Genomic DNA, 24836 nt, shown 5'->3' on the forward strand with positions numbered 1-24836 from the left:
TGCACGATTCACTTCACCGATGGAAAAAAAGATCTTTTCCACGATTTTTGAACATTTCGACGTGACTCGATATCAATTTCCGAGAGGGATTTCGAACGGTTTTTAGCACATTCAAATTCAAAACAGTAAATCTGATCAAATCATCAAATTATAGCATTTGTTTTTAATCACTAGTAAGGACACTATATAAAACTTTTACTCACAAATAGTCATTTATTTACCAATAAGCAATTTTCAGATACACATATATGAATAAACAAATCAATGGGGGGACTAAAACCCTGGAAGCCACACGGTTGGCGACACAGCTGTATCCCCCACGGAAACACAGCCACAGAAGACCCAAAGATGCGATTTTTTTTCTTCTTTCCACCTCTTTTTATCCCTTTTTCCCTTCTTTTTCTCCGCCGTAGTGTACTCCTCCTATATAGGGCAGCAAAGGCTGTGGCCGTCCAAGGGCAGCAGCAGCAGCAGCAGCAGCAAACGCAGCAGGCGAAGGCGCCGGCTTGGAGAGGCTGGTGGCTTCGTGGTCTCTCTCTTCTCTCTCCCCCTAGCAGCAGCGCAGAGGCGGAGGAGGGGGGAGATGGCCGAGAAGGGTGACAATCTGGAGGCCGTGCTCAACGAGTCCGTCGATCTCGTACGTTCTTTGCCCCTCTGTTCATGTTCTGGTTTTGATTCCGGAGTTTTTGGGGGGTTTCTTTTAGGTGGATTTGGTTTTGATGGTGTTCTTGGTCTTTGCTGTTTGCTGTTTGTGTTCTTGATTTGTTTTTTTTTGGGAGGTGGTTTTGGTGGGTTTTGGGTTGGTGTTAGTGTTGGGGAGTGGTGGCAGTAGTAGTAATCTTTCCGCCTTGAATCATCTTCTTGATGGATTTTCTTCTTCTTCTTCTTGATTTCTGAAACTTTGTTTGATCTCTTCGATCTGGGAGGCATCATGGCCTTGGCCGGTTAGGGCATTAAGGTTTCGGTTCTTCTTCCATCCCAAGTTCTTGATTTTCTTTTTTCATCTTGCTTTTGATGATCCCATAAACAATGGAAAGTCCATCCCTTTTTCTCCGCGTATCGCTCGCTGATTCGTCTCTCGCTTTCAACGGAGCAAATCTCGTGATCTTTCATTCGGTTTCTCTCCTGAAAAAAAAAGTTTCGAGATTCTTTTTTTTTTCTCAGGATTGATTTCTTTTGATGCATGATTTTGACGGGTGTTTCTTGTCCTTCCTTCCTTCTGCAGGAGAACATACCGTTGGAGGAGGTGTTCGAGCACCTGCGATGCAACCGCGAGGGCCTCACCTCCGCCAATGCCGAGCAGCGCCTCAACCTCTTCGGCCCCAACAGGCTCGAGGAGAAGAAGGTAACCAACCCACCAAATCCGTGGTTTCTCTCCCAAGATTCAGTAGAAAGTTTATTTTCTGTTCGATGATGCAAAGTTTTTTTTTTCATGTTTGTTTGTTTTTTTATGTGTGTGTGTGCAGGAGAGCAAGTTCTTGAAGTTCTTGGGGTTCATGTGGAACCCACTGTCCTGGGTCATGGAGGCCGCCGCAATCATGGCCATCGCTCTCGCCAATGGAGGAGTAAGTAGTCTATGAATCATGATGTTTCGGACATGGCATGTGAGGTGATTGTGAGACATGTGAGGTGATTGTGAGAGGTTGGATTGAATTGATGAGGGTTGATTTGTTTGGGGTTTCAGGGGAAGCCGCCGGACTGGCAGGATTTCGTGGGCATCATTACACTGCTCATCATCAACTCCACAATCAGTTTCATTGAGGAGAACAATGCCGGCAATGCCGCCGCCGCTCTCATGGCTCGCCTCGCCCCCAAGGCCAAGGTATTTGATGCCAATCTTGTCTTTTGTGCAGTTTGTGATGATTGTGTGTACACAATCTCAAGTAGTACTGACTTTTGTTTGTGGTGATGAAGGTTCTTAGAAATGGAAGATGGAGTGAAGAGGAAGCAGCCATCCTTGTGCCGGGGGACATCATCAGCGTCAAGCTTGGAGATATCATCCCTGCTGATGCCCGTCTCCTTGAGGGTGATCCGTTAAAGATTGATCAGGTGACTGCAATCGCGATAATCTCCTGATTGGTTTGGTCATATAAGTTTACTATTTTTATCTTTTGAGTTCTGACCTATGATTTGGTTCTATTGTGCAGTCTGCGCTTACCGGTGAGTCCCTTCCGGTGACCAAGGGCCCTGGAGATGGAGTGTACTCTGGCTCCACATGCAAGCAGGGTGAAATCGAGGCTGTTGTCATTGCAACCGGTGTGCACACGTTCTTCGGCAAGGCCGCACATCTTGTCGATTCGACAAACCAAGTTGGCCATTTCCAGAAGGCAAGCTTCTAGTTTCTGTTTCCAGTACTCGCCTACTGTCTTGTATTTTGCAAGTTTATAATGTGATAAGCATCTGTTTCGCTGTCCAGGTTCTGACTGCCATCGGGAACTTCTGCATCTGTTCAATTGCTATTGGAATGGTTGTAGAGATTATTGTCATGTACCCCATCCAACACAGGGATTACCGACCAGGGATTGACAATCTTTTGGTGCTTCTGATTGGAGGAATTCCCATTGCCATGCCCACTGTTCTTTCTGTGACTATGGCAATCGGGTCACACCGCTTGGCTCAGCAGGTATATATCTGGACAATTCTCTCTGAAGTGAAAATATATGTTTCTTGGTCTGTTTCAGCATTACAATATTGCATATTGGTGTAGGGAGCAATTACAAAGAGGATGACAGCTATTGAGGAAATGGCTGGTATGGATGTTCTTTGCAGTGACAAAACAGGAACACTAACCTTGAACAAGTTGACTGTGGATAAGAGTCTTATTGAGGTTAGGAATTTGATATATTTATTTACATAATCTAGCTCTTTGATTATTTCTGATAATCACACTCATCTGAAAACGTTTTTGACTGAATCAGGTTTTCCAAAGAGGTGTTGACCAGGATACTGTCATACTAATGGCTGCCAGAGCTTCACGTACCGAAAATCAGGATGCCATAGATGCCACAATAGTTGGTATGCTTGCTGATCCAAAAGAGGTATATCAGATGCATTTTCAGTTTTGCTATGTACAGCTTTTCTTCTTTTATTTTTCCTTCTTTTCTTACTTTGTTTGGTGAAAAGGCTCGTGCTGGTATTCAAGAGGTTCATTTTCTGCCATTCAATCCAACTGACAAAAGGACTGCTTTAACCTACATTGATGGTGAGGGGAAAATGCACCGTGTAAGCAAGGGAGCACCAGAACAGGTACTTATTCATTTACATATATTGGGAGCTTCATGTTTGTCCACATGTAACTTATATCTCATCAATTTACTGTGGTAATTTGACTTACTGATTATGGAACATCAACAGATCCTTAATCTTGCACACAACAAAACTGAGATTGAAAGAAGAGTCAGAGCTGTAATTGACAAATTTGCTGAGCGTGGCTTGCGATCACTTGGTGTGGCATACCAGGTCTGGGATCACATCGCCTTGTAATATACACAGTTAGCCTGTTACTTACCTTCTTACTTGGCTGACTGAACATTTTTATACAGCAAGTGCCAGATGGTAGGAAAGAAAGTCCTGGAGGACCATGGCAATTTGTTGGGCTCTTGCCACTTTTTGACCCTCCTCGACACGATAGTGCAGAAACAATCAGGAGGGCACTCAACCTTGGTGTCAATGTTAAAATGATTACAGGTCTGTCCTATTTCAATTCAATGCGCTCTCTGTTGATTATTTTAAATGAAGAGTTCTTGTTCTGGCTTCTCTGGAATCTTGCTATTCTGTTGTTTGTAAATTAGTGAATCTAGTGATGCATGTTTGCAGATTGGACTAGTACTGGAATGCTGATTGAATTTTAGTTTTTAGCTATTTTGATTGGTCTAGGAAAAGCCAAGTAAATTATTTGGAGCTCATCTATTTCAGTGGGATTTTATCTTGAGTTTGAGTTGGTCTAGTTACATAAGTGCAAAGTTTTTTGTAATATTTTTCAGGTGACCAACTTGCAATAGGCAAGGAAACAGCACGCCGCTTGGGAATGGGTACTAATATGTATCCCTCATCTGCTTTACTGGGACAAGATAAGGATGAATCAATTGTGGCTTTGCCAGTTGATGAATTAATTGAGAAAGCTGATGGCTTTGCTGGAGTCTTTCCTGGTACGACTTTGGAGATAATATGTTATTAGAACCGTACTATTTTTCATTGGCTTAATTATATTTGTCAACATTTATTTTCAGTACTTATGTGTAGTTTTGCCTTTACTATCATCTAACAGAGCACAAGTATGAGATTGTGAAACGCTTGCAAGCAAGAAAACATATATGTGGTATGACTGGAGATGGTGTGAATGATGCTCCCGCTTTGAAGAAGGCTGATATTGGCATTGCTGTGGACGACTCGACTGATGCAGCCCGTAGTGCCTCCGATATTGTCCTAACTGAGCCAGGCCTTAGTGTGATTATTAGTGCTGTGCTTACAAGTCGAGCAATTTTCCAGAGGATGAAGAATTACACTGTAAGCCATTACTGCAGTTCCTTCGCCAATGAAGTCATTGTCTTTTCAGATTCTAAATTGTTTTTTTTCCTGCTTGCAGATTTATGCTGTTTCAATTACAATTCGTATTGTGGTAAGTATTTGTTCCTTATATGTTCGACTGTTTTCTTAATCATGTACTTATTATTTATTGACTGCATGGACAAATAACTCATTATATTGCGACTCATTTTCTTGTAACAGCTTGGTTTTATGCTTCTTGCTCTGATATGGAAGTTCGATTTCCCACCATTTATGGTCCTGATCATTGCCATCCTCAATGACGGTTAGTATCTTTCAGCTGATTTCATGACAAGATTTAAACCTGCTACAGTTGATCATTCTTTTGTCTTGCTCATGTATATGCATAAATATCTCAAATCTAATAAGTACTATATTAGGTCACCTAACTACCAGTACCTTTTGATATGAACAGGTACCATAATGACCATTTCAAAGGACAGAGTAAAACCATCCCCACAACCTGATAGCTGGAAGTTATCTGAGATTTTTGCAACTGGGGTCGTCCTTGGTAGTTACTTGGCCATGATGACAGTCATTTTCTTCTGGGTAGCATACAAGACTGATTTCTTCCCGGTACTGGCCAGTACTGTACTGAGTGTTTTTATTGCATAGTTTGTGGTCATACTTGTTTTGCTCATCCTTGGATTTCTTGACTAATTTTCAGAGAGTGTTTCACGTTGAAAGCCTTGAAAAGACTGCTCAGGATGACTTTCAGAAGCTTGCATCTGCTGTCTATCTTCAAGTCAGCACAATCAGCCAGGCCCTCATCTTCGTAACTCGGTCTCGCAGCTGGTCATTTGTGGAGCGCCCAGGATTCTTGTTGGTTTTTGCTTTCTTTGTAGCTCAACTGGTAAGTGATTTCACCATCTCCCATCAGATTCATGTCCATCTTAACTAGTGTATATTACTTGATACGATTCGTCTTCTTGTGGTTTACTACTTTGTTGCTCACATTCTTTTCCTTGCTACCACCAGATTGCTACTCTGATTGCTGTATATGCCAACTGGGGATTCGCTTCAATCAAGGGCATTGGATGGGGCTGGGCTGGTGTCATCTGGCTCTACAACATCGTCTTTTACTTGCCACTGGACATCATCAAGTTCCTGATCCGTTATGCGTTGAGTGGGAGGGCATGGGATCTTGTTCTTGAGCAAAGGGTAAGAACATAAATTGACATTTCTCGACATGCAACATTGTATTCATTATCTAAAAGATGCAAATATTGTATTGTGCTCATCTGTTATCGGTGTTGTGCACACGCAGATTGCTTTCACAAGGAAGAAGGATTTCGGCACACAAGAAAACCAGCTCAAGTGGGCGACTGCTCAGAGGACCATCCATGGGCTCCAGCCAGCCGCCACCGCGGCTGTCTTCCGCGACATGACAAGCTACAACGATCTCAACCAGCTTGCAGAAGAGGCCCGTAGGAGAGCCGAAATCGCAAGGTATGTACAAGCAATGCCATTGCCCATGACAACCTTGAACAATCAACAACAGCTCAACCCTCCCTGCTGCAGTAGCTTAGCTGAAATCTGAATTCGGATTTTCGTCGTCTCAGGTTGAGAGAGCTGACCACCCTGAAGGGGCGGATGGAGTCGGTGGTGAAGCAGAAGGGCTTGGATCTTGAGACCATCCAGCAGTCATACACCGTGTGATTAACAGAGAATCTCCAATATATATATTTATTATATACTATTTATAATGTGCTAGGCCACAACAATAATTTACCTGGATGATGATGATTGAGCGGATTTCCAGTGTCGGTGCGGTGCTAATCGCTAGAGTTCATCCCCCATCTATCTTGTGTCCATTAACCACCCCCGGCAGATGGGCTTGCATTGAGATACTATATACAAACTCTTTTTACTACTAGATGATATAATAGTTCAATTTTGTTTTGTCAGTCTGGTTTTGCTGCTGTTTGTCTCTGGTTCTTGGCCATCTGAATCATGATTAAGGGTATGTTTGGGGAGCTTTAGATTCTGAGAAAAAAATGTTTGGTAGCCAGCTTCTGAGAATCTGGAAAATCTCTGAAACCCGACTTCTCTAGCTTCTGGCTTTTTAGTTTATTTTTTCAGAATCTATAACTACAGATTCTTAGAAGTTGTGGACTGTTTGGGGCAGCTTCTGGTAGAAGCAGCTTTTCAGCTTCTGGTAGAAGCAACTTTTGGGAAAAGCTGCAGCTGAAACAAGCTCCCCCAAATAGGGTCTAAGTATTTGGTTAGGCAGACATGGCCATGTGCAATGCTGTCAATGTGTGCCTGCCTCACATGCCATTGAAGAACAGGTTGAGAATCTGGGAATGAATTGGGATGGGAAATTGGCAGGTGATGCCATTAGCATGTGGATGATGCGCCTAATTAATCATATCCACCTGCTATTTAGTAGCAAACGCATGCCAATCAAGATCCGTTCCATGTTTCCATTCCACTGTGACAACTCAAGATTCTGGATGGTTTCCTCGGAATTTTTTTTGTGTTTCTCAAAAAAAAATTATGTGTTTCAAAAGAACCCCAGGAAACCATCCAGAAAAAAATATCTAAACTTAAATTTCGAAATTCAAATATATATCGGTGTTTGTTTATCGAGATCTCTTGTTTATTTTTGTTGAATAACTAGTGGCCTATTCGCTGATCCGAATAGAAGACGACGATCTCATGCACACAATCATATAGTAGATGAACACGAATATAGAGAGGGGCATCACAGCTTTATTGCTTTAACCATATGCGAATACATCAACTAACATCTCAAGCCCTCTCTCTCAGTATATATACTTATAATAGGAAGAGTCCTATTAGGATACGTTTACATATATTTGGTATGAGCCCATATTTATCTTTGGCAGGAGATAATAGTTTCATAACACTCCCCCTTGGGCGAATACCGTGCTATACACATGTCTCATTAAAAACTCCATCCAAAAATCCAGTGGGAGAAAAGGATAGGAGAAAAGAGTACATCGTACACGCTAGTTATATTGCACTTGTTGCCTCGGTAAAAACCTTGCATGAGAAATATTCAAGTAAAAACTCACTAAGGGAAAAATAGTACAACACACGATCTTCTTGATCGTATAATCTTTAAAATCGACTATTCTTCATAAATAGCTAATGATCTATATGCTTTATTATATTAATGAACTTGGATTAACACAACAATATAGCGGTAGTAACCTTCAAGGTAAATTATCAAAACAATGATTAATTTGATTAATTCTTGGTAAATCAAATATAAGACTTCTAAGTCTTAACTATGATAATCAATGTTTAGCATATATGCTCCCCTCAATAAGACATCCGTTGAAACTTCCATATTCCAATGTCATAACCACATTTTTATTAATATGTAAAACAATGATAATAAAATTACCACAATGTTTAATCTTTCGTTTACTTATTTCATAAGTTCTACTATGAACATGAGAAATAAATCAACGTATAGGAGCAATATATATAACCACTTATTCAAATGTGCAATACAAACAAAGTTTTATCCTTACGGAGGACTATGGGAAAATAAGTTGTAACGATACACATATGCAGTATGTATAAAATAATTAGCTCAATACAAGAGGTTAAATATTATGCAACTTTCTCTTAGTGGATTTATCAATCATTACCAATTTGATTGTTTCACTAATCTTCAACAATTAGCTTAAACCACTTAGAGTGACATAAACCGGTCTATATTTTGGCATTAGAGAAATTAATAAGATTGCCAAATACCATCAATAAGTATATTTTCATGATATATAAATTCTTACACCTTCCTAGTATGTAGAAAACTACCGATCCACTTGCATGCTAGTGGATGTGATTTTCCAATTCATTCATTTGAACGGGTCTGTCCACTTCATGGGAGTACGAGTTATCGGTGTTATATGGAGATTAACCGGTAATTTATACATTAGCGTAGTCCTACGGGGATCAACTTATTCTTCTGGAAGTCATTTTCTCTGCTATGAGAAATATTCTCACTTCTAGGAGAAAAACTTTTCATGAGTCATCATAAACTCTTCTACGAGTCTTGCAATTCTCTTCATGAGAATATAGTGTGCTTCATGACACTAATTAGTATGAGATTTACATATATGTTGCGAAATTGTTTTCTTTCTAGTGAAAACTTCATATGGATTTTCATAACCCATAAACTGCATATCATTTATTCATTCATGCCTTTTGCCAGCGATATATATAGCGGAATTTAATACATTCATAGTAGGAGAATATAGTCTTTTCCATGACCATATGAACCGTCGCTTTTCACCACTTCATTTCCTATTAAGTCTGAACTTTCATGTTCACATAGACTTATTTAGCGACTATGGTTCAACCTCATTGCTTTCTTCAATAGACCCGATATGAGTGCTATTATGCAACTCTGCCATGGACTTTGGTCCGGATCCGGATTCTCATTAGAGAAATATTAGCAATCATAGAGGCGATGTTGTCGACAACTATTCTTTTCTCCACATACTCATTCCGTGAGGTTAATTCATTATAAACCATATCTTAGTCATTTCCCAAACATAAGATGTATGATTGTTCCACATCCCAAAATTAGATAGATGTGCGCACTTTAATTCTGGGTTTTCATCTTCATGATGAACCTATTCATGAGGCAATTCACCTTCATGGTGATTACTCTACTAGAGTTGTAAGGAGTTATTAATGGGTACATTGACAATAGTTGTTAGATCTTAGAATCCGCAAGCGTCCCTGTAGATTTTAGAACATTGACTAACATGTCACTCCGCATTTGTGGATATACTATTCAAAACTCGGGGTATACCACTGTGAGCAAAAAATTTACTACAAGTAAACATAACTTCTGATTACTCCTTTAATTCATAATTATCTGGCAAGCTCCGGCTTCTGGCTTACAGGAGAATAAACTAAACCTTCTAGTTTAGTTTGGCTTGTGCGTTATTCTTACTTATAAAGATATTTTTCTTCTTGAAAATATAAGGCATCTTTAACACATGGGCTTTTCTCCCCCTGATGCCGATATTCGATTTTTATCTAATAGCATGTCACAAAAATCCCCTATCATAGGCACTGGATTAATGGAATTCAGTCCATTTGTATCCCCAACTTCATGTGGAGGCCCATATATGTATGCTATGGTGGTGATATATGAGGGAAATGTTCATTCATTGAACACGCACTTATACAAAATAAAGGGGGTAAAGATATTATATGCAGTGAGCTAACATAAAAATTAATGCAATGGCATGAAAAATTGCACATCCCTAATACTATAGGTTATCCCAATTCATAGAGGGTTATTATTCTGCGACAATGAAGCCCAAACAAATATCCACTAGTCGACAAAATTACTCTATTTTCTAGCTTTTTTTATTTGCCCAAGACTTGATCCAATTACTCATACTATATTCAATTCTTGAATTAAGTTGGATCAATAAACTTCATGTTTATATTTATGCAACATAGATATGATCATAAGATGGATGTGTTAGTATTATATAACTTCATGATGTCTTCAAGAACATAACTATAACACTAAAACATTAATCTATGAACATAGTTTAACCATCGTGGAACTTTTCAAATCACCCAAACATTATTCTACGAGAATATTTATTCTTCTTGAATATGACAATAAATTAATTGGGTGATATGTCTAACTTTCATTCATTACGCCAAAGTAAATGTGGTGTCATTTGATCATTCAGAATCATTCGAATCCAAAAGGTCATTAATTATTTAGGATATTGTTTACTACAAGTAAACCAATAGTTTTCAAATAGCTATATGCAATTGCATACTTCCTTGATGAACTAGTAATCGTGCACGTGCAATGCACGTTTCCCACATTAGATATAGTAATCATATGAAGCCACATCTTGACTTGAAATTATCAGAGGAGAAACATCAAAATCCATGCTTATAACTTGTAGAATATACACTGGATTCAACTGATGCACTTTTTAAGGAAATGAAGCCATGGTTCCATTGTCCTGAGCTCCAAAATTGATCATTGGTATATACAAAGGGGATATTCACTTAATATCAAGCAGTGATCAAAATATACTTGTTTTTATAGGTGAGGTCTCAGGTGTCCTCTAATAGATGTTACCAAAAGGACCAGAAAAATGACAGCTTCATGACAGAACTTCTTAGGTTCTTGAGTAGCATGCAATTAAAACTTTGTGCAGAAAATGACTATTAGCAACTATGAAAGAAGAGGAAAAGAAAAAGGAAAATCTTGTTTGCTCAAGTTGCAGAACATACCACAGGCACCATGGAACAAAAGAAAGTACCAACAGCTATATCTCAAGAGATTGTATGGGCAAGGCATCTAATATTTACACATTTGTTCCTGCTATACCTGCACACTGGCTGAGCATATAATATCAACATTGATAGGAAGAGCATATAACATGTCTGTCATGAATTGTATCGATGTATGGGCAAGCATTGTACATGTTTTACAATGAATGCATCAAGATGCAAAATGTAAGTGGATCAAATGTAGAGTACACTGCATGATATATAGAACCAAAATTACTAAAATCAGTCTTTCCAGGGACCTATTTTAGCAGAAGCAAAAAAAAAAACAAATATTTAACTCTGCTCGAATAAAACTCTCTTGACCTATGGAGTTATATGTGCATATCTGGGTACAAATTGAAAGAGACGCTTACATTTAAGCTTGAGAACATTTCAACCTGATAGGCTCGTGTCAAACCAACCATTGAAACAATCCAGAAATTAAGTGATTACCAGCTAGAGTGACAGCCAAAAGCAAGCTCAACATTGCAATGGGGAAATTGCGATCAGGGAATCTTGCCAGTGATTACAATTTCGGAACAAAATTTTCGAAATTTTGCCCCCCACCGGCAAGCATATATCTCACCTGAAATTTCCCCTTTTTTCATGTTTTTTGTGAATTTGGTCAAAGTTTATTCTAAATCGTTCAAAATTTGTCAATTTTTCAAATAATTTAGGCCAAAAAAGTAACAAAATTTCAGTGATTTTGGTTCTTTCGCCCCCTCCCCCACGGCAAAACCCCCAATTTCTAGAATGCAAATCCTGAATCGTGCAGTAAAATTGTAGTGAAATACTTGGTGCACAGATGTTATTGTGTGTGGCACCGCTTCAGTTCTTTTTTTCTTTTGCAAAAAATCGAGAGCATTACATCACCTGTGGCACTTTTAGATTGATGCGTTCTTCCGCAGCTTGTACTCATGGTTCTGTTGAACCTTAGTTTGCTTCTGCTTACAACTGAGCAAAGCGTACCTCATCCGAGCTTGCTTTCTTCTTCAACACGAGCACTTAAATTAGTGGTATCATTATGCGGACCATTCCCTATGGTGTTTGCCAGTAAATTAAAATTAGTTAACTCAAACAGTACATGATATATAGTGAAGAACTCACAAGCTTAAAAGCTGTTACATACCATCGAGCTGTATAAATTAATTTCAGAGATATACAATTAGCAATTAACTGGCAGCGGCATAACAGCTTTGAAAAAGAAGCGAACATGATGTGTATTGTTTACTTGTCACTGCAAGCGATTGTGATGTAAAGCTTCCTGCATTACCGGGCCGAGCTGCCAAGGTGAGTCATGATAAACTTTATTACATTCATATCACAATTGTTGATTAAAGTAATTAATTGAGCACTCAATCGATCCAGAGTACTACCTGATGTAGATCGAACCACTATATATGGATATTTGTCAGAACCACTATCAATGTTTGTCGTTGATGAAATCCCACCGATGGATCTGAGCAACCAAAACATCACATCAGCATTTGCATGTTCCTAGCAAGGCCGAGGAACCAATCATGAGTTTGTTGTGTGTATTGTATACATGCAGAACATATGCGCGAAGCAGAACCTGAACCCGGACATGTCGCCTTCAATCCCCCTCAAAATTTGTAAAGCTAGAAGGAACAAGAAAAGGAATTGCGATGAACAAGAGCTGTAGCCAATCGTTGTACTTACAGGACAGATCGGTGGAGGAAGACCTTGGGGGTGCATGTAGCGATGCAACCGCTCGATCGTGGCGGTAGGAAAGAGATCACTTGCGTTCCGGTATTTGCGCGACGGGCGCGGCCGCAACGGCAAATCGCCTCTCGCTTGCGGCGGCAACAGGGGCTCTGACCTCGTCTTCGTGTGTCGATGGTGCGACTAAGGATGACCGGGCTGCGGCGGACTGTACGGTGAGAGGCCGGAGTGGAGGATGGCTCAAACACTGGCGGGGGCAGGCCGTGGTGGAGTGCGCCGGTGGCAAGGACACGCAAGCAGGCAGTATAGGTGTCCAAACGGGCGGCACGGCCCGGCCCGGCACGGGCACGGTTCCGGCACGGCCCGTTTCGGCACGGCCCGTTAGGCACGGCTGATGAAACGGGCCGTGCCGTGCCGGCCCACGTGCCGAGCCGCCGGCCCAAGCACGGCCCGTGGATGGCCGGGCCGTGCCCGTGCCGGCACGGCACGCCCGCGGCCCACGGGCCGTTCGGGGCACGGCGGCCCGTGAAGGCAGGCCGCCAGCCCGCCAGCCTGCAGTGCACAGTGTTTTTTTTTAAAAAAAAAAAGCAAAGGAAATGTATAAGGAAAAAAAATTAAAAATGGAAATAAAATGTTTAAAAAAAAGTAATGATTTACTAATGTTAAAAAATGAAAAAATGGTATTTAAAAAATGGAAATAAAAGTTTTTTAAAAAAGTAATGATTTGCTAATGTTAAAAAAAAGAAAAAATGGTATTTTTTTGTTGTGTTGAAAAATTTAAAAATATAGATTGTGATTCATTATTTTGAAATAATTTAAAGATAAATCCACACTTGCGAAAATATTGCAAAAGAATTTGTTAAAAATAGTAATGACCTTTATTGATGTTTATATCATTACAGGATACAATGATACATGCTGCCTCGTTAAAAACTTTGTCATGTAAAAACTCATAGGGGAAAATAAGAAAACCATGACAAAGAAAAGAGTACAGCTCAAAGGTCAGAACTACTTCTAACAAAATTCTACTGGGGTTGGTCTGGATCCAGGTAGAGTTGCTCAAACTGGGCGGCCAATTCTTGGTTGTCCGCAGTGTATTGGGCATGTTGTCGAGCAAGCTCCCAGTCTTTAACGCTTAGTAGCATTTCGACGTGGTCGCTGCGCAGAGTCGTCCTCCGGTCTTCGATGATTCGGCCGCATAGACTGAAGGCCGATTCGGAGGACACCGTCGACACGGGCACCGTCAACACATCCCGTGCTAGTTTTGAAAGCACAGGATATGTTATCTTGTGGTCATTCCACCACCCGAGGACGTTGAAATCTTGTGCTTCGTGGTGGATGGCGTCGCTGTCCAAATAACCGGACAACTCTTCGGCCACAACATGCGAAGAGGCGTCTCCACTTGTAGCCGACGAACTGCCACCACCTTGGATTGAACTTGAAGACGATCCACCCCAAATCCTACCCCACTGTATCTTCTTCTTACCTGTAGTGGGGATAGGAGGGGGTCTCTGCTGGCGAACTTCCTGAAACTTTACTTCATATCTTCCAAAAACCTCATATAATTTACGTCTAACCTCAGTATAAAAAGAACTATAATCTACACCTATAGTATCTCCAACAAGTGATAAAATAGCAGACAATCCCCTTAATTTACACCTAGGATCTAAAACAAAAGCAAGAGCATACAACATAGGTATATTTTTCCAATATTTCAAATATTTTTGTTTCATGTGAAAGACAGGTTCAGTTAGAACGTCATCATTTTCGTATTCTTTAAATAAAGTAGCAATTTCAAGAAGGTTGTGCAAAATTATATTAGCAGTTGGATAATAAACTTGTGACAAAGTTAGAGTACAATCATAAAAAGTTTCTAGAAATTGGTAAAATTTTTGGACAATTGCCCAAACATGCTCGTTCAGTACTGAAGACCCGTCACTGTTTCTTGGGCCACCACGTGACTGAACAAAATCAGAAAGTAAACTACTATAAGGTAAAACAACTTTTAACATTAAATACGTTGCATTCCACCGATGCTCTGCATCGGTGGCAAACTTACGAGCTTTCACACCGGCCGCATTGCAAAACCTCTTCCATGCAGCAATCCGCGGGTTAGAAGCAGTTAACCACGCGATTGCTTGACGAACAGCATCGATGTGGTCACCTACCCTCTTCATGCCAGTCTTAACAATCAAATTAATTATATGACATGCACAACGCTGATGGAGTAGAAAAGATTGAGCATACACACAAAATAAAGGTTGCAATATTTCAATAGCCCTAGAATTAGCAGATGCATTATCTAGGGTGACAGCAAATATTTTATCAGCAAGATTAAATTCATTAATTACTTCCCTAATTCTTTCAGCTATGTTTTCTCCTGTATGTGAGACATCTATTAACCTAAGCCCTAAAACTCTCTTTTGTAATTGCCAATCATCATCAACAAAATGAACAACTACGCTAAGATAATCCTCTCTAGCTCTACTACTCCATATATCTGAAGTAACACTAACAGAGAAAGTACATGTACTAAACAGTTCCTTAAGTGCAGTTGCTTCCTTGTGATAAACATTCTCTAAATCTCTAGTTGATGTTTGCCTACTCACAGCTTTAAACCTAGGGTTATGAGATTGCTGAATGTAATGTTCAAAAGCAGGGGACTCCCCAAAGTTCAGGGGTAAATCTTGCCTGGCGATTAACCGGACAAGAGATTCCCGAGCAACCATGGGATCGTACTCCCAACTGTGTACCGTACCGTCTGGGTTTACCATAAGTTGCTGCTGCCGGAGTTGTATTCCTTGCTTCTTGGCACACGACTCCGCATGGCGCTTGAGGTGACCTGTACCACCAGAAGAACGAGCAGATAAAATTTGCCTACATATTCTACAACGGGCTTTCGATACCTCCCTTCCGTCGGGGCATGTTTCCTTTATCTCGTCGAAGCTTTGCCACACACCGGAGGTTCTCGATCTCTTCGAGCCGGTGTGTGTCGAAACACTTCCGCTCGCGGTTCCGGAAAATCCTTCCGAAGCTGTCTCCGCCTGAACCGGTACCTCCTCAACGACAGCCGTATGAACCGGTACCTCCTCCACAGATGGTGGAGTTGGAGCCGATCCGGAGGTACCGTCAAACCCCGACATGTAGTTGGGGTCGAAATCACCCAAGGTGAACGACGGCGACTGGTATGGAAAGTTCGGATCCATTCTGAAAATTTAAACCGACATAAACAAATTTTCGAATATTTATTGAATTCACAAACACAATACAAATAATACACAAATTTGAATATTACTTACATCTTTCCAACTGCGAGCTCTTCAAACCTCTGCGATCAAACTGTTGAACTACGAAACTAATTTTGATTTTTGACAAAATTTGAGCAAATTTTGTCAAAATCAAAAAAAATGCACACTTGAGAACAAAGAGAGCACTTAAAACACTTGAGAGCACAAGATGAGGAGTGTGGGATGAGGAGAAATGGCTGGGGCTCATGCCCTATTTATAGGGCGAAATTTGAGATTTTTTGGAATTTTTTCGAAATTTTTATGAATTTTTTAGCCTCCCAACGGTTATTTTCAAATTTGAACGGTCAAATAGCCGTTAGTGCCACGTGGCGCCTTCCCATTCGACCGCCGCCCGCCCTGTCCGCGCCTGACGGGCCGCCGGCGTGCCGTGCCGTGCCGTGCCGCGGGCCGTGCCGTGCCGGCCCGCTACAGTAGCCGTGCCGTGCCGTGCCGGCCCGCGGGCTCGGCCAGCGGCCCAAGCACGGCACGGCTACTCGTGCCGTGCCGGCACGGCCCGTTACTGTAGCAGGCCGTGCCGGGCCGTGCCTGCTACAGGTTCGGCCGTGCCCCGGGCCGCCCGTTTGGCCCGGCCCATTTGGCCACCTCTAGCAGGCAGCGAGCGAGCTAGGAGGCGCAGAGGCAGCGAGCAAGAGGGCTCAGCGGAGCGAGGAGGCGGCGGAGTCATCGCGCGGTCGAGACTCGAGAGGATAGGATTGCCGAGGATAGAATCACTGGACTCGGTGGAAGATTGACGGATGAGATTATTTGACCTAGCGGATGGACAGATGAGATGAGATGGAATGATTTGGCTGGTAGGATTGGAGGGGGTAACTTCTCCTTTTTATATTAGTATAAATATGCAATTTTCAATGGCCAGTAAATAACACACTTCATTGTGTGACAATAATTCATAGTTATCCCAAATAAGATTCGTTAATAGTTTGGGCTATTTTTGCTTCTAGCATTTTGACCTATAACACACCAATTTGCCTGCCACATATCCACAATTTCTTATGCTTCTTTATTGCAAATATTCTGAAATTAATTTGCAAAATAAACATATTCCTCCCCCTTTTCACGCCAATCATAAAAAAATTTACAAAACAGTTGTCGTGATACCCACATATTTATTGTAACTTCATGGTACAACTTTTCTAAAAAAAATAATGTGGTTGCAGGTGGATATATTTAAGCTTCAATGCTTAAACATAAATATTCTAATTGTTCATGTACATAAGTAAACAACTTTACATGTATGCCAATGTGGCGTCAATGCACTTAGAACTATCAACCTACATGGTTGATTGAGGCTTAGTGGATAATATGAATACATTCACCAAAAATACTTCAAATAACAGGCAAGACAAATATTTACAATCAATGTTAGACATATAATTCACAATTTTATTCCACAAAAGGTTAAAGAATTACTACAGATAAAAGAAAGGCAATATAGGTAAGGTGAGATGACCTATATAAAAAAATATTCAGTAATCTAATGCAGAAGCTTCTATGCCTAAAGCAAAAGATAAAGATGCTCTACATGAGCTTAACCATGTTCTTCATATTGAACTTAATCTAAACTATAATGTAACTCGTGTATTGTAAAATACTATCTCAAAAGAACGAATGCAAGATTACTGTCATTACTATTCGTCTCCCCCTGAGTTGAACATCAAATTCAAATACACCAAATTCCTTTCCTTCCACAAATTTTGAGTATGCACGTTCTTCATGAACATATTAACAGTACAAGTCATATATGTGCATGCAAATGCACATGTTGACAGTAATACAACTTCTTGTGTATCAATTCTAACAACTAAACATGTTGCATCTAGGCCAAAATTGCTTCAAATACAAATGACCAATTTACTCAAAATAATTTGCATACATCCATAAAAACAATACTTCAGTTGTAAATTCATTTATACGTGGAAGATGGACATAACATTATCAATGAAATTAACTATAGACACTGCATAGGTACATAGTATTTTGATAGATAATTTTGGTGCAGGGCATATTGGCATATAGACTTCTTGTCTATATATTCGCAAATTCGATGACATTGTATCTACTTGGACACAATTAATATAAATTAGTTGTAGCTTATCTTCTATGATAGTCATGCACTAATAAATATCTCTAAGTCAATAATATACTCTCTTCATGATGAGTGTATACATTTGTTCTATACGGAGAATATATAATTGTGTGTTCTACAAATGTGGCGACAATTAGACAAAGAGAAGATATATGAATAATTCTATTGCTCATTTGCCCAATAAATGTATTTGCTACATGCAACTACTTACATGATGCCCTTTTATGCAACTTTCTACCGGTTTACTTCTAGTAAATAAAGTGCACAAAACGAGTACAAAATAGTAAAGAATGGTTTTCTATACACACCTTTTATTACAATCCTAGCAATTAACATGATTTTCTGCTATTCAAAGGTATGTGTAATTTACAGAACTACTAACCCACAGAACAATCAATTACCCCAAACAAACAATTGCCAGGAAATAAACCATAAAATATGATGCTTCCAAAAAGGGTGCTAAAACAAAGGTTTCACAAGTTCATGGAAGCTCTTTTGCCTAAAAATAATGTTTATAGGATTGATTATGGTTATTCAAGAAACTAACTAAATAGTTAAAGCAAATACTTAGAAATACGGGACTAAGGTATAAATCCTTAATTCTTCTCTATTTGGCGTAAACCCAATTCATGAAGGTTCAAAGTATAAATGGCGAATGTATATTCCCCGTAGTTTCTAATGTCCCATAGGACTTTTCCGCATAATTTCCGAGTTCTGCATAATGCTTTGGAAACCAAGGACTTTTGAAATAAAATGCCGTTTTCGGACCAAAATCACGGTTCGTGCCCGACTCCTTTTAATAGGCCAATTTCTACTTGGCCCACCTCCTTATACTAGCTAGCTTGAAAACCTGGCCAGCCCATCTCATATGTTCCCCAATGGGCTATTACGACCTTCTCCCACAAGAAGTGGGTGAGGTATGATCCAATTGCCATTCTTCAATGGAGACGACGGATGGAACCAATGGCAAACTTGCTAGTGAGCCCTTGGTAGAGATGGATGACTATGGCAAGTTGCCATGGTTAGAGGCGGAGCGGCGGTGCAACATCTAGTAGCACCGACACCGGGATTCATCGGCATCAGGCCGTGACCGGCGTCCGAAAATCATAGCTCCATGTTACGTGTCGACGAAACTCGGCTCAGCATACAGGCCGGCATGGCGGACGGCTATCGGCGGCGGGCGCTCACGGCGGCTTCGACCCTTGTCCCGGCCGCGTGCGGTAGCGCGGGAGGCATGCCGTGCGTACCGGCGGCGAGGGGAGGCGGGCGTAAGCTCCTCGGCGTCGCTACGGGCGGCGGCCGTCAATTGCGTTGCGGATGGCCTCGAAAGGCCGTCGAGTCGGCGTTTCAGATGGCGGATCGACGAAGGAAAGTCTCTGGATTGATTCGGCAACCATTGACAAAGGGGAAGACGTCATGCGGTGGCGTCAAGGTGTCGCTACGTGCAGGCGGCGGCGGCGGCGGCAGCGGCGCATACAGGTGCCGATGACTCGGATTTGTTACCATCTACTTCATACAGATAGCAATATGACAGATTATTAACATACAATTCACAACCAACAAGTGTCCCAAGCGCGCTTATCCATAAGATCGGCGATGATGAGTGTGTTAATATATTCATAGAGCAACGACTATGCTAGCCAGATAGACCACAAGTTCTAGGTGGTGTCGTGTGTTACCGAGTGTGAGGTGTCATCGTTCGGGACAACACTTCGTCGTTCAATTCAACGGATTATGTATGTGCACCTTCTTGTGTGCACGGTAAGCGTGTTCGGGCACGTGGTGCCGAACTTTGTAGTCGGCGATATAACAAGAGAAGAGTCGGCGCAAAAGGCCGGACAAATACATCTATTCATGCGAGAAATTAAAAACAATTAGAGATATGATCTAGCTTGTTAATCTCGCTACTGCTAAGTATTAGAATAGATTAAATCGATAACTTATCTCGTTTGGCCCATGTAAAGTTAGCCGGTCCGCATATGCAATTGCATAGCGTATACCGGCAGGTTGACGATGCATGCATGTAACACACTTGTGTGTCTCATCGTTTGATGCGCATGATCGTGTTGCCATAGTGCGTGATTACCATGGCAGCACGTGGCTCCCGGTAGCCGAGATTGATCGTCGGCGCATGCAGGAGCGGAGCGGGTGCTTGATGATCACTGGTGCCTCGCGTGGAGCTCGCCATGATGATCATCGGTCGGCAGCAGTATATGCAAACAAAGAGCAGATCAATCCGTGATTAGAAATGAGATCATATAGCTATATGGATGCATATGTATATTGGTGAATTGAATTTGGATGGATCCATGCGTGGGCATGCGCCATGTTTGTGATTGGCATAAGCTTGCTTCGATCTGCACATGTGCACGCGCATGTGTCGTCGGCTTAGGAGCTCCGGCGCGGACGACTGCGGCGGGGCTGCTCCTCCGGCTATCGCGCGCGTGGAGTGCGACGTGCATGCGCATCACCTGGTGGGCTGCCTCGGTGCGCGGCTGCGCTTGGAGGCGATCGTCTTGGCCGATGATAGACCAATGCATAAACACAGTAGATCAATCTGATTAATACAAAAACAAATTGATCTAGCAAAAATACTTACCCGGATCAACGGAACGAGCAAACTCGTGTTGATAACGTGTTGAATAACTAGTGGCATATTCGCTGATCTGAATAGAAGACGACGATCTCATGCACACAATCATATAGTAGATGAACACGAATATAGGGAGGGGCATCACAGCTTTATTGCTTTAACCATATGCGAATACATCAACTAACATCTCAAGCCCTCTCTCTCAGTATATATACCCATAATAGGAAGAATCCTATTAGGATACGTTCCCATATATTTGGTATGAGCCCATATTTATCTTTGGCAGGAGATAATAGTTTCATAACAATTTTGTTGCTGGAACTATTTTATTGAGCTGCACGCTCTATGGAACCATGCTAGTTTCGGGAAAACAAGGATATACACAAAAATTTCTTTAAAAAAATATTTTTTTAATACTGTGTATCCTTACAGCTCGTAATACTTGCTGAAGATACCGTAATACTCGCTGAATATCTTGTTCAACCGGGGAACTGCTATCGCAATGCACAATTTTTTTCTCAAAAAACTTTTGACCGAAAATCTTTAATGTAAAAATACTTTCATTAAAAAAATACTTCTATATAGAAACTTTCATATAAAATATAAAAAAAATTTCGATCGAAAATCTTTTATATAAAAATACTTTCATTAAAAAATACTTCTATATAGAAACTTTCATATAAAATATTGTGCGCTGCAAACATACTTGCGCCAAGCAGTCAGTGCGGCTCAAGCCCAGCCCAAATTTATGGGGCGTGAGTTGGCCCACAAAACGATGCCACAAATTGGTTTGCTAGACTTACATGTGGGCCAAAATTGCTGATTAGACATATATATTGCTACGAGACCTATCTTGTACGGTTTTGTGTGAAGATGATTAGAGACCTCAGACAGGCTCGACGTAAAGTTGAGAGACGGTAGGTGAACTTATTCCCACAAATTGGATAGCTAGCGGCGACGCGACCTGTTGCACATTGGGCCATTTGCTCAACGCACGGCCCTGCTACGAGAAAGTGGGCCCATGGCCCGACTGAAATTCGGTCGCTACGCGGAAATCGGCCTTCGCCGTCGGAAAAATGAGCAAAAAAAAAAAATCGTGACCAACGGCCACGCGCTCCCGTCCACACGAACCGAGCCATCCGCCACCCATATCCCCGCGCCCGCGCGCCCCGCGGCGTCGCCATGCCCGCGTCGCCGTTGCCGCCGCCGCAGCCGCCGCCATGCTCTCGCTCGCCGCCTCCTCCCTCCCCTCCACGCGGACCCACCGCCCGGACGCCGCCTCGCACTCCTCCTCCTCCTCCGTCCGCCTCCTCCGCTCGCTCGCACGGTCCCGCCGCGCGGACCTCGCGCACCGGGCGCTCCTGCTCTTCCGCTCGCTCCAGTCCACCCCGTCCCCGCCGCCGCCGCACGTCTCGCTGCCGGCCGTGCTCTCCGCGGCGGCCTTCCTCTCGGCGCTCCCCGAGGGACGCCAGCTGCACGCGCTCGCCGCCAAGCTCGGACTCGCCCCGTCCCACACCGTCGTCGCCAACTCGCTCCTCCACCTCTACTCCTCCTGCGGCCTCCCGGGCGCCGCGCTCGACCTCTTCCGCCGCATCCCCGACAGGTCGCTCGTGTCGTGGAACACCGCCGTCGACGCCCTCGTCGGGAACGGCGACCACCTCGCCGCGCTCGACCTCTTCCGGGAGATGCAGCGGGACACGGAGCTCGCGCCCGACGCGTACACCGTGCAGAGCGTCCTCGGCGCGTGCGCCGGCGCCGGCGCGCTCTCGCTCGGCGTCTACGCGCACGCGTTGCTGCTCAGGGAGCTCGGGGGTGACGGCGACGGCGAGGCGGTGTCCCGCGACATGCTGATCAACAACTCGCTGGTGGATCTGTACGGGAAGTGCGGGGCGCTGGAGCTCGCGCAGCAGGTGTTCGACAGAATGCCCGCGCGGGACCTCGCGTCTTGGAACGTGATGATCCTCACGCTGGCCAACCACGGTCGTGTCTGTGAGTCGGTGGAGCTGTTCGATCGGATGACTCAGGTGGAGAAGATGGCTCCGAATGCCATCACGTTCGTCGCGGTGCTCAGCGCGTGCAACCATGGTGGGCTAGTGGAGGAGGGCAGGAGATATTTTGCAATGATGGTTGATCAGTACAGAATCAAGCCTAGGATCGAACACTATGGGTGCATGGTCGATCTCTTGGCACGAGCAGGGTTCATCGAGGAAGCTCTCGATATCGTGGCTGGAATGAACTGTCGGCCCGACGCCATCATCTGGAGAAGCCTACTTGATGCATGCTGCAAGAAGAATGCCGGATTGGAGCTTACTGAGGCCATGGCCAAGCTAGCACTGGAGGTTCCTGATGATGCTGTGAGCGGTGTGTATGTATTGCTTTCGAGGGTTTATGCATCCGCGCAGCGGTGGAACGATGTGGGCATGGTGCGGCGGTTGATGGTGGAAGAGGGCGTCAAGAAGGAGCCAGGGTTCAGTTCCATTGAAATGGATGGCTTGGTTCATCAGTTCGTCGCGGGCGATACTTCGCATCCACAATCTGAGGCGATATATGAAAAACTGGATGAAATTCAGCTGAAGCTCACATCTGCTGGATACAAGCCAGATTTATCAGAGGCTCCTTTGGTTGCTAGTATTGACAATGCCAAGGGCGCCGCCCTCCGGTTGCACAGCGAGCGTCTGGCCATATCGTTTGGTCTGCTCAACGCGACGCCTGGGGCACCTATCCGGATTCTGAAGAACCTGAGAGTTTGCAAGGACTGTCACACAATCAGCAAGCTCATATCGAAGCTCTATGGCGTGGAGATCATCGTGAGGGATCGAATTCGATTCCATCATTTCAAGGATGGGTCATGTTCTTGCAAAGATTACTGGTGATCACATCATGAGCCATAACGTCTGATGCTACCAGTAGAGATCCCTTTGGTGTGTTAGAAGCGCCTCTTGCCTCCAAGCCAAGGTGAAATGGGATGTTCAATGCTGACTACAGCCTTTCATATTTTTTTTCTAGGACAGATGAACATTAGCAGATTGATTAGAGAAACAGGACATTGTATAATATATTCAATCTCATTTTCTTCTTGAGCCATCAAGGTAAATATTCTAATTACTCTGAATCACGACTGTGTCTATATGAACAACTATGTCTATATGAACAACTATGTTCACTTCATCTTGCAGAAAAATCTGAGATAAATGACAATTCTTCTGTGTTCAGGGTAACTTCTTGTGCTCGTCATGATCTAACCAAACAGAAAATTACATGCAACCAAAGCTATGCACAACTAATAAGTAAGAACCATTTGATTGTTTCTTTTGTGGAATTTTCGAGTTTTGCAGTATGATCTGATCTACTCCCTCCGTTCCAAAATAATTCAACTTCTAGAGTTTGAATTTTGTCCCACAAAAAATCAACTTCTATCATCCTACCTACCCTCGGCACTTAAAACGAGAAGTTTTATCCCTTCAAAACCCTTTGCTTACTTATCACTCTTACTACTTTTCCCTCGGCACTTAAAACGAGAAGTTTTATCCCTTCAAAACCCTTTACCTACCTATCACTCTTACTACTTTTTTCAATGATTATGGGCATTTTTGTCATTCTCCATCTCCACCCATTCCACCTTGGGATGCTAGGAATGGATTTTTTTTGGGACGGACGGAGTATATCCTTGCACTGCAAGGTTTTTGTTTAACTTTGGCAACAACTGATAAGATGATATCAAAACATGAGAACCCAAGCACATTCTAGTTCTTCTTACAATATGGAAGTATGGAATTGCAACAACTCATATCATTGAGAAAAGAAATAATTAACTAGCAGCTAAGATTCTAGTTAGTCTTTATTTTATTTATTGTTTTTACACTCTCATGCCTGTAATTTTTATTTACTCTGGATGAAGAGACTAGATTGATTTCCACTCAAACAGTAAATAAAAAGGTAAAGATAAATATTGCATGAACTTTGAGCTAATCCGGCTATCCAAGAGGACCGGTAATTTCACAATTTTGTTACAAATCAGTCGGCATGTGTCGGTGATATGAACCCGGGGGTATCAAGACCATAGGGAGGAGACTGCTCCCGGTGGCCACGTGGCCCTCCCCCCGAGGGGGGTTAGGCCTGAGGCAAGGCGGCGCCGCCCCCTACATGCCCGCCCGACCTCCTCCGCGCGGTGCCGCATGTGCTGCGTTAGGTGGGCGCCCCCAGCGCCCACCTAACCGCATTTAAGGCGGCTTGAGCGGGCACGCCACGCTGCATTAAATGCGGCGCGTGGTGCGCCTGACCGGTCTGTGACTGATCTGCAACCGGTCGAATGACCAGTGTG

The 24836-nt window shown here is 42.8% G+C and overlaps 2 protein-coding genes and 1 long non-coding RNA gene across 4 annotated transcripts; 2 read left to right on the forward strand and 1 right to left on the reverse strand.

Moving 5' to 3' along the window:
- The first annotated feature begins 454 nt into the window (after nt 1–454).
- On the forward strand, nt 455–6452 carry LOC4342621 (plasma membrane ATPase 1). Its single transcript, XM_015791529.2, has 21 exons — nt 455–637; nt 1226–1345; nt 1467–1565; nt 1685–1822; nt 1915–2049; nt 2148–2327; nt 2417–2623; nt 2708–2827; nt 2919–3038; nt 3124–3246; nt 3355–3459; nt 3543–3687; nt 3984–4148; nt 4268–4506; nt 4586–4618; nt 4729–4810; nt 4961–5121; nt 5213–5398; nt 5524–5706; nt 5813–5994; nt 6108–6452. Exons 1-21 carry the CDS (start codon nt 584–586, stop codon nt 6202–6204), a joined length of 2874 nt encoding a protein of 957 aa, XP_015647015.1. The 5' UTR covers nt 455–583; the 3' UTR covers nt 6205–6452.
- Nucleotides 6453–10958: 4506 nt separating this feature from the next.
- LOC112939615 (uncharacterized) lies at nt 10959–12789 on the reverse strand. 2 transcript variants are annotated; one of them, XR_003243383.2, is made up of 4 exons: nt 12526–12789; nt 12222–12304; nt 11975–12127; nt 10959–11883 (listed from the first exon to the last, which is right to left on the reverse strand). It is a non-coding gene; the product is annotated as an uncharacterized lncRNA (long non-coding RNA). The 2 variants fall into 2 exon arrangements; XR_003243384.2 differs by lacking the exon at nt 10959–11883 and having other exon boundaries at nt 11914–12127; nt 12222–12342; nt 12526–12782.
- An 8824-nt stretch (nt 12790–21613) lies between these two features.
- On the forward strand, nt 21614–23683 carry LOC4342622 (pentatricopeptide repeat-containing protein At1g59720, chloroplastic/mitochondrial). The gene has a single exon (XM_015789472.3). It carries the CDS (start codon nt 21736–21738, stop codon nt 23386–23388), a length of 1653 nt encoding a protein of 550 aa, XP_015644958.1. The 5' UTR covers nt 21614–21735; the 3' UTR covers nt 23389–23683.
- Nucleotides 23684–24836: the final 1153 nt, after the last annotated feature.

The sequence above is a fragment of the Oryza sativa genome, chromosome 7 (genome assembly GCF_034140825.1).
Source record: "Oryza sativa Japonica Group chromosome 7, ASM3414082v1".
NCBI classification, from domain to species: Eukaryota; Viridiplantae; Streptophyta; class Magnoliopsida; order Poales; family Poaceae; genus Oryza; species Oryza sativa.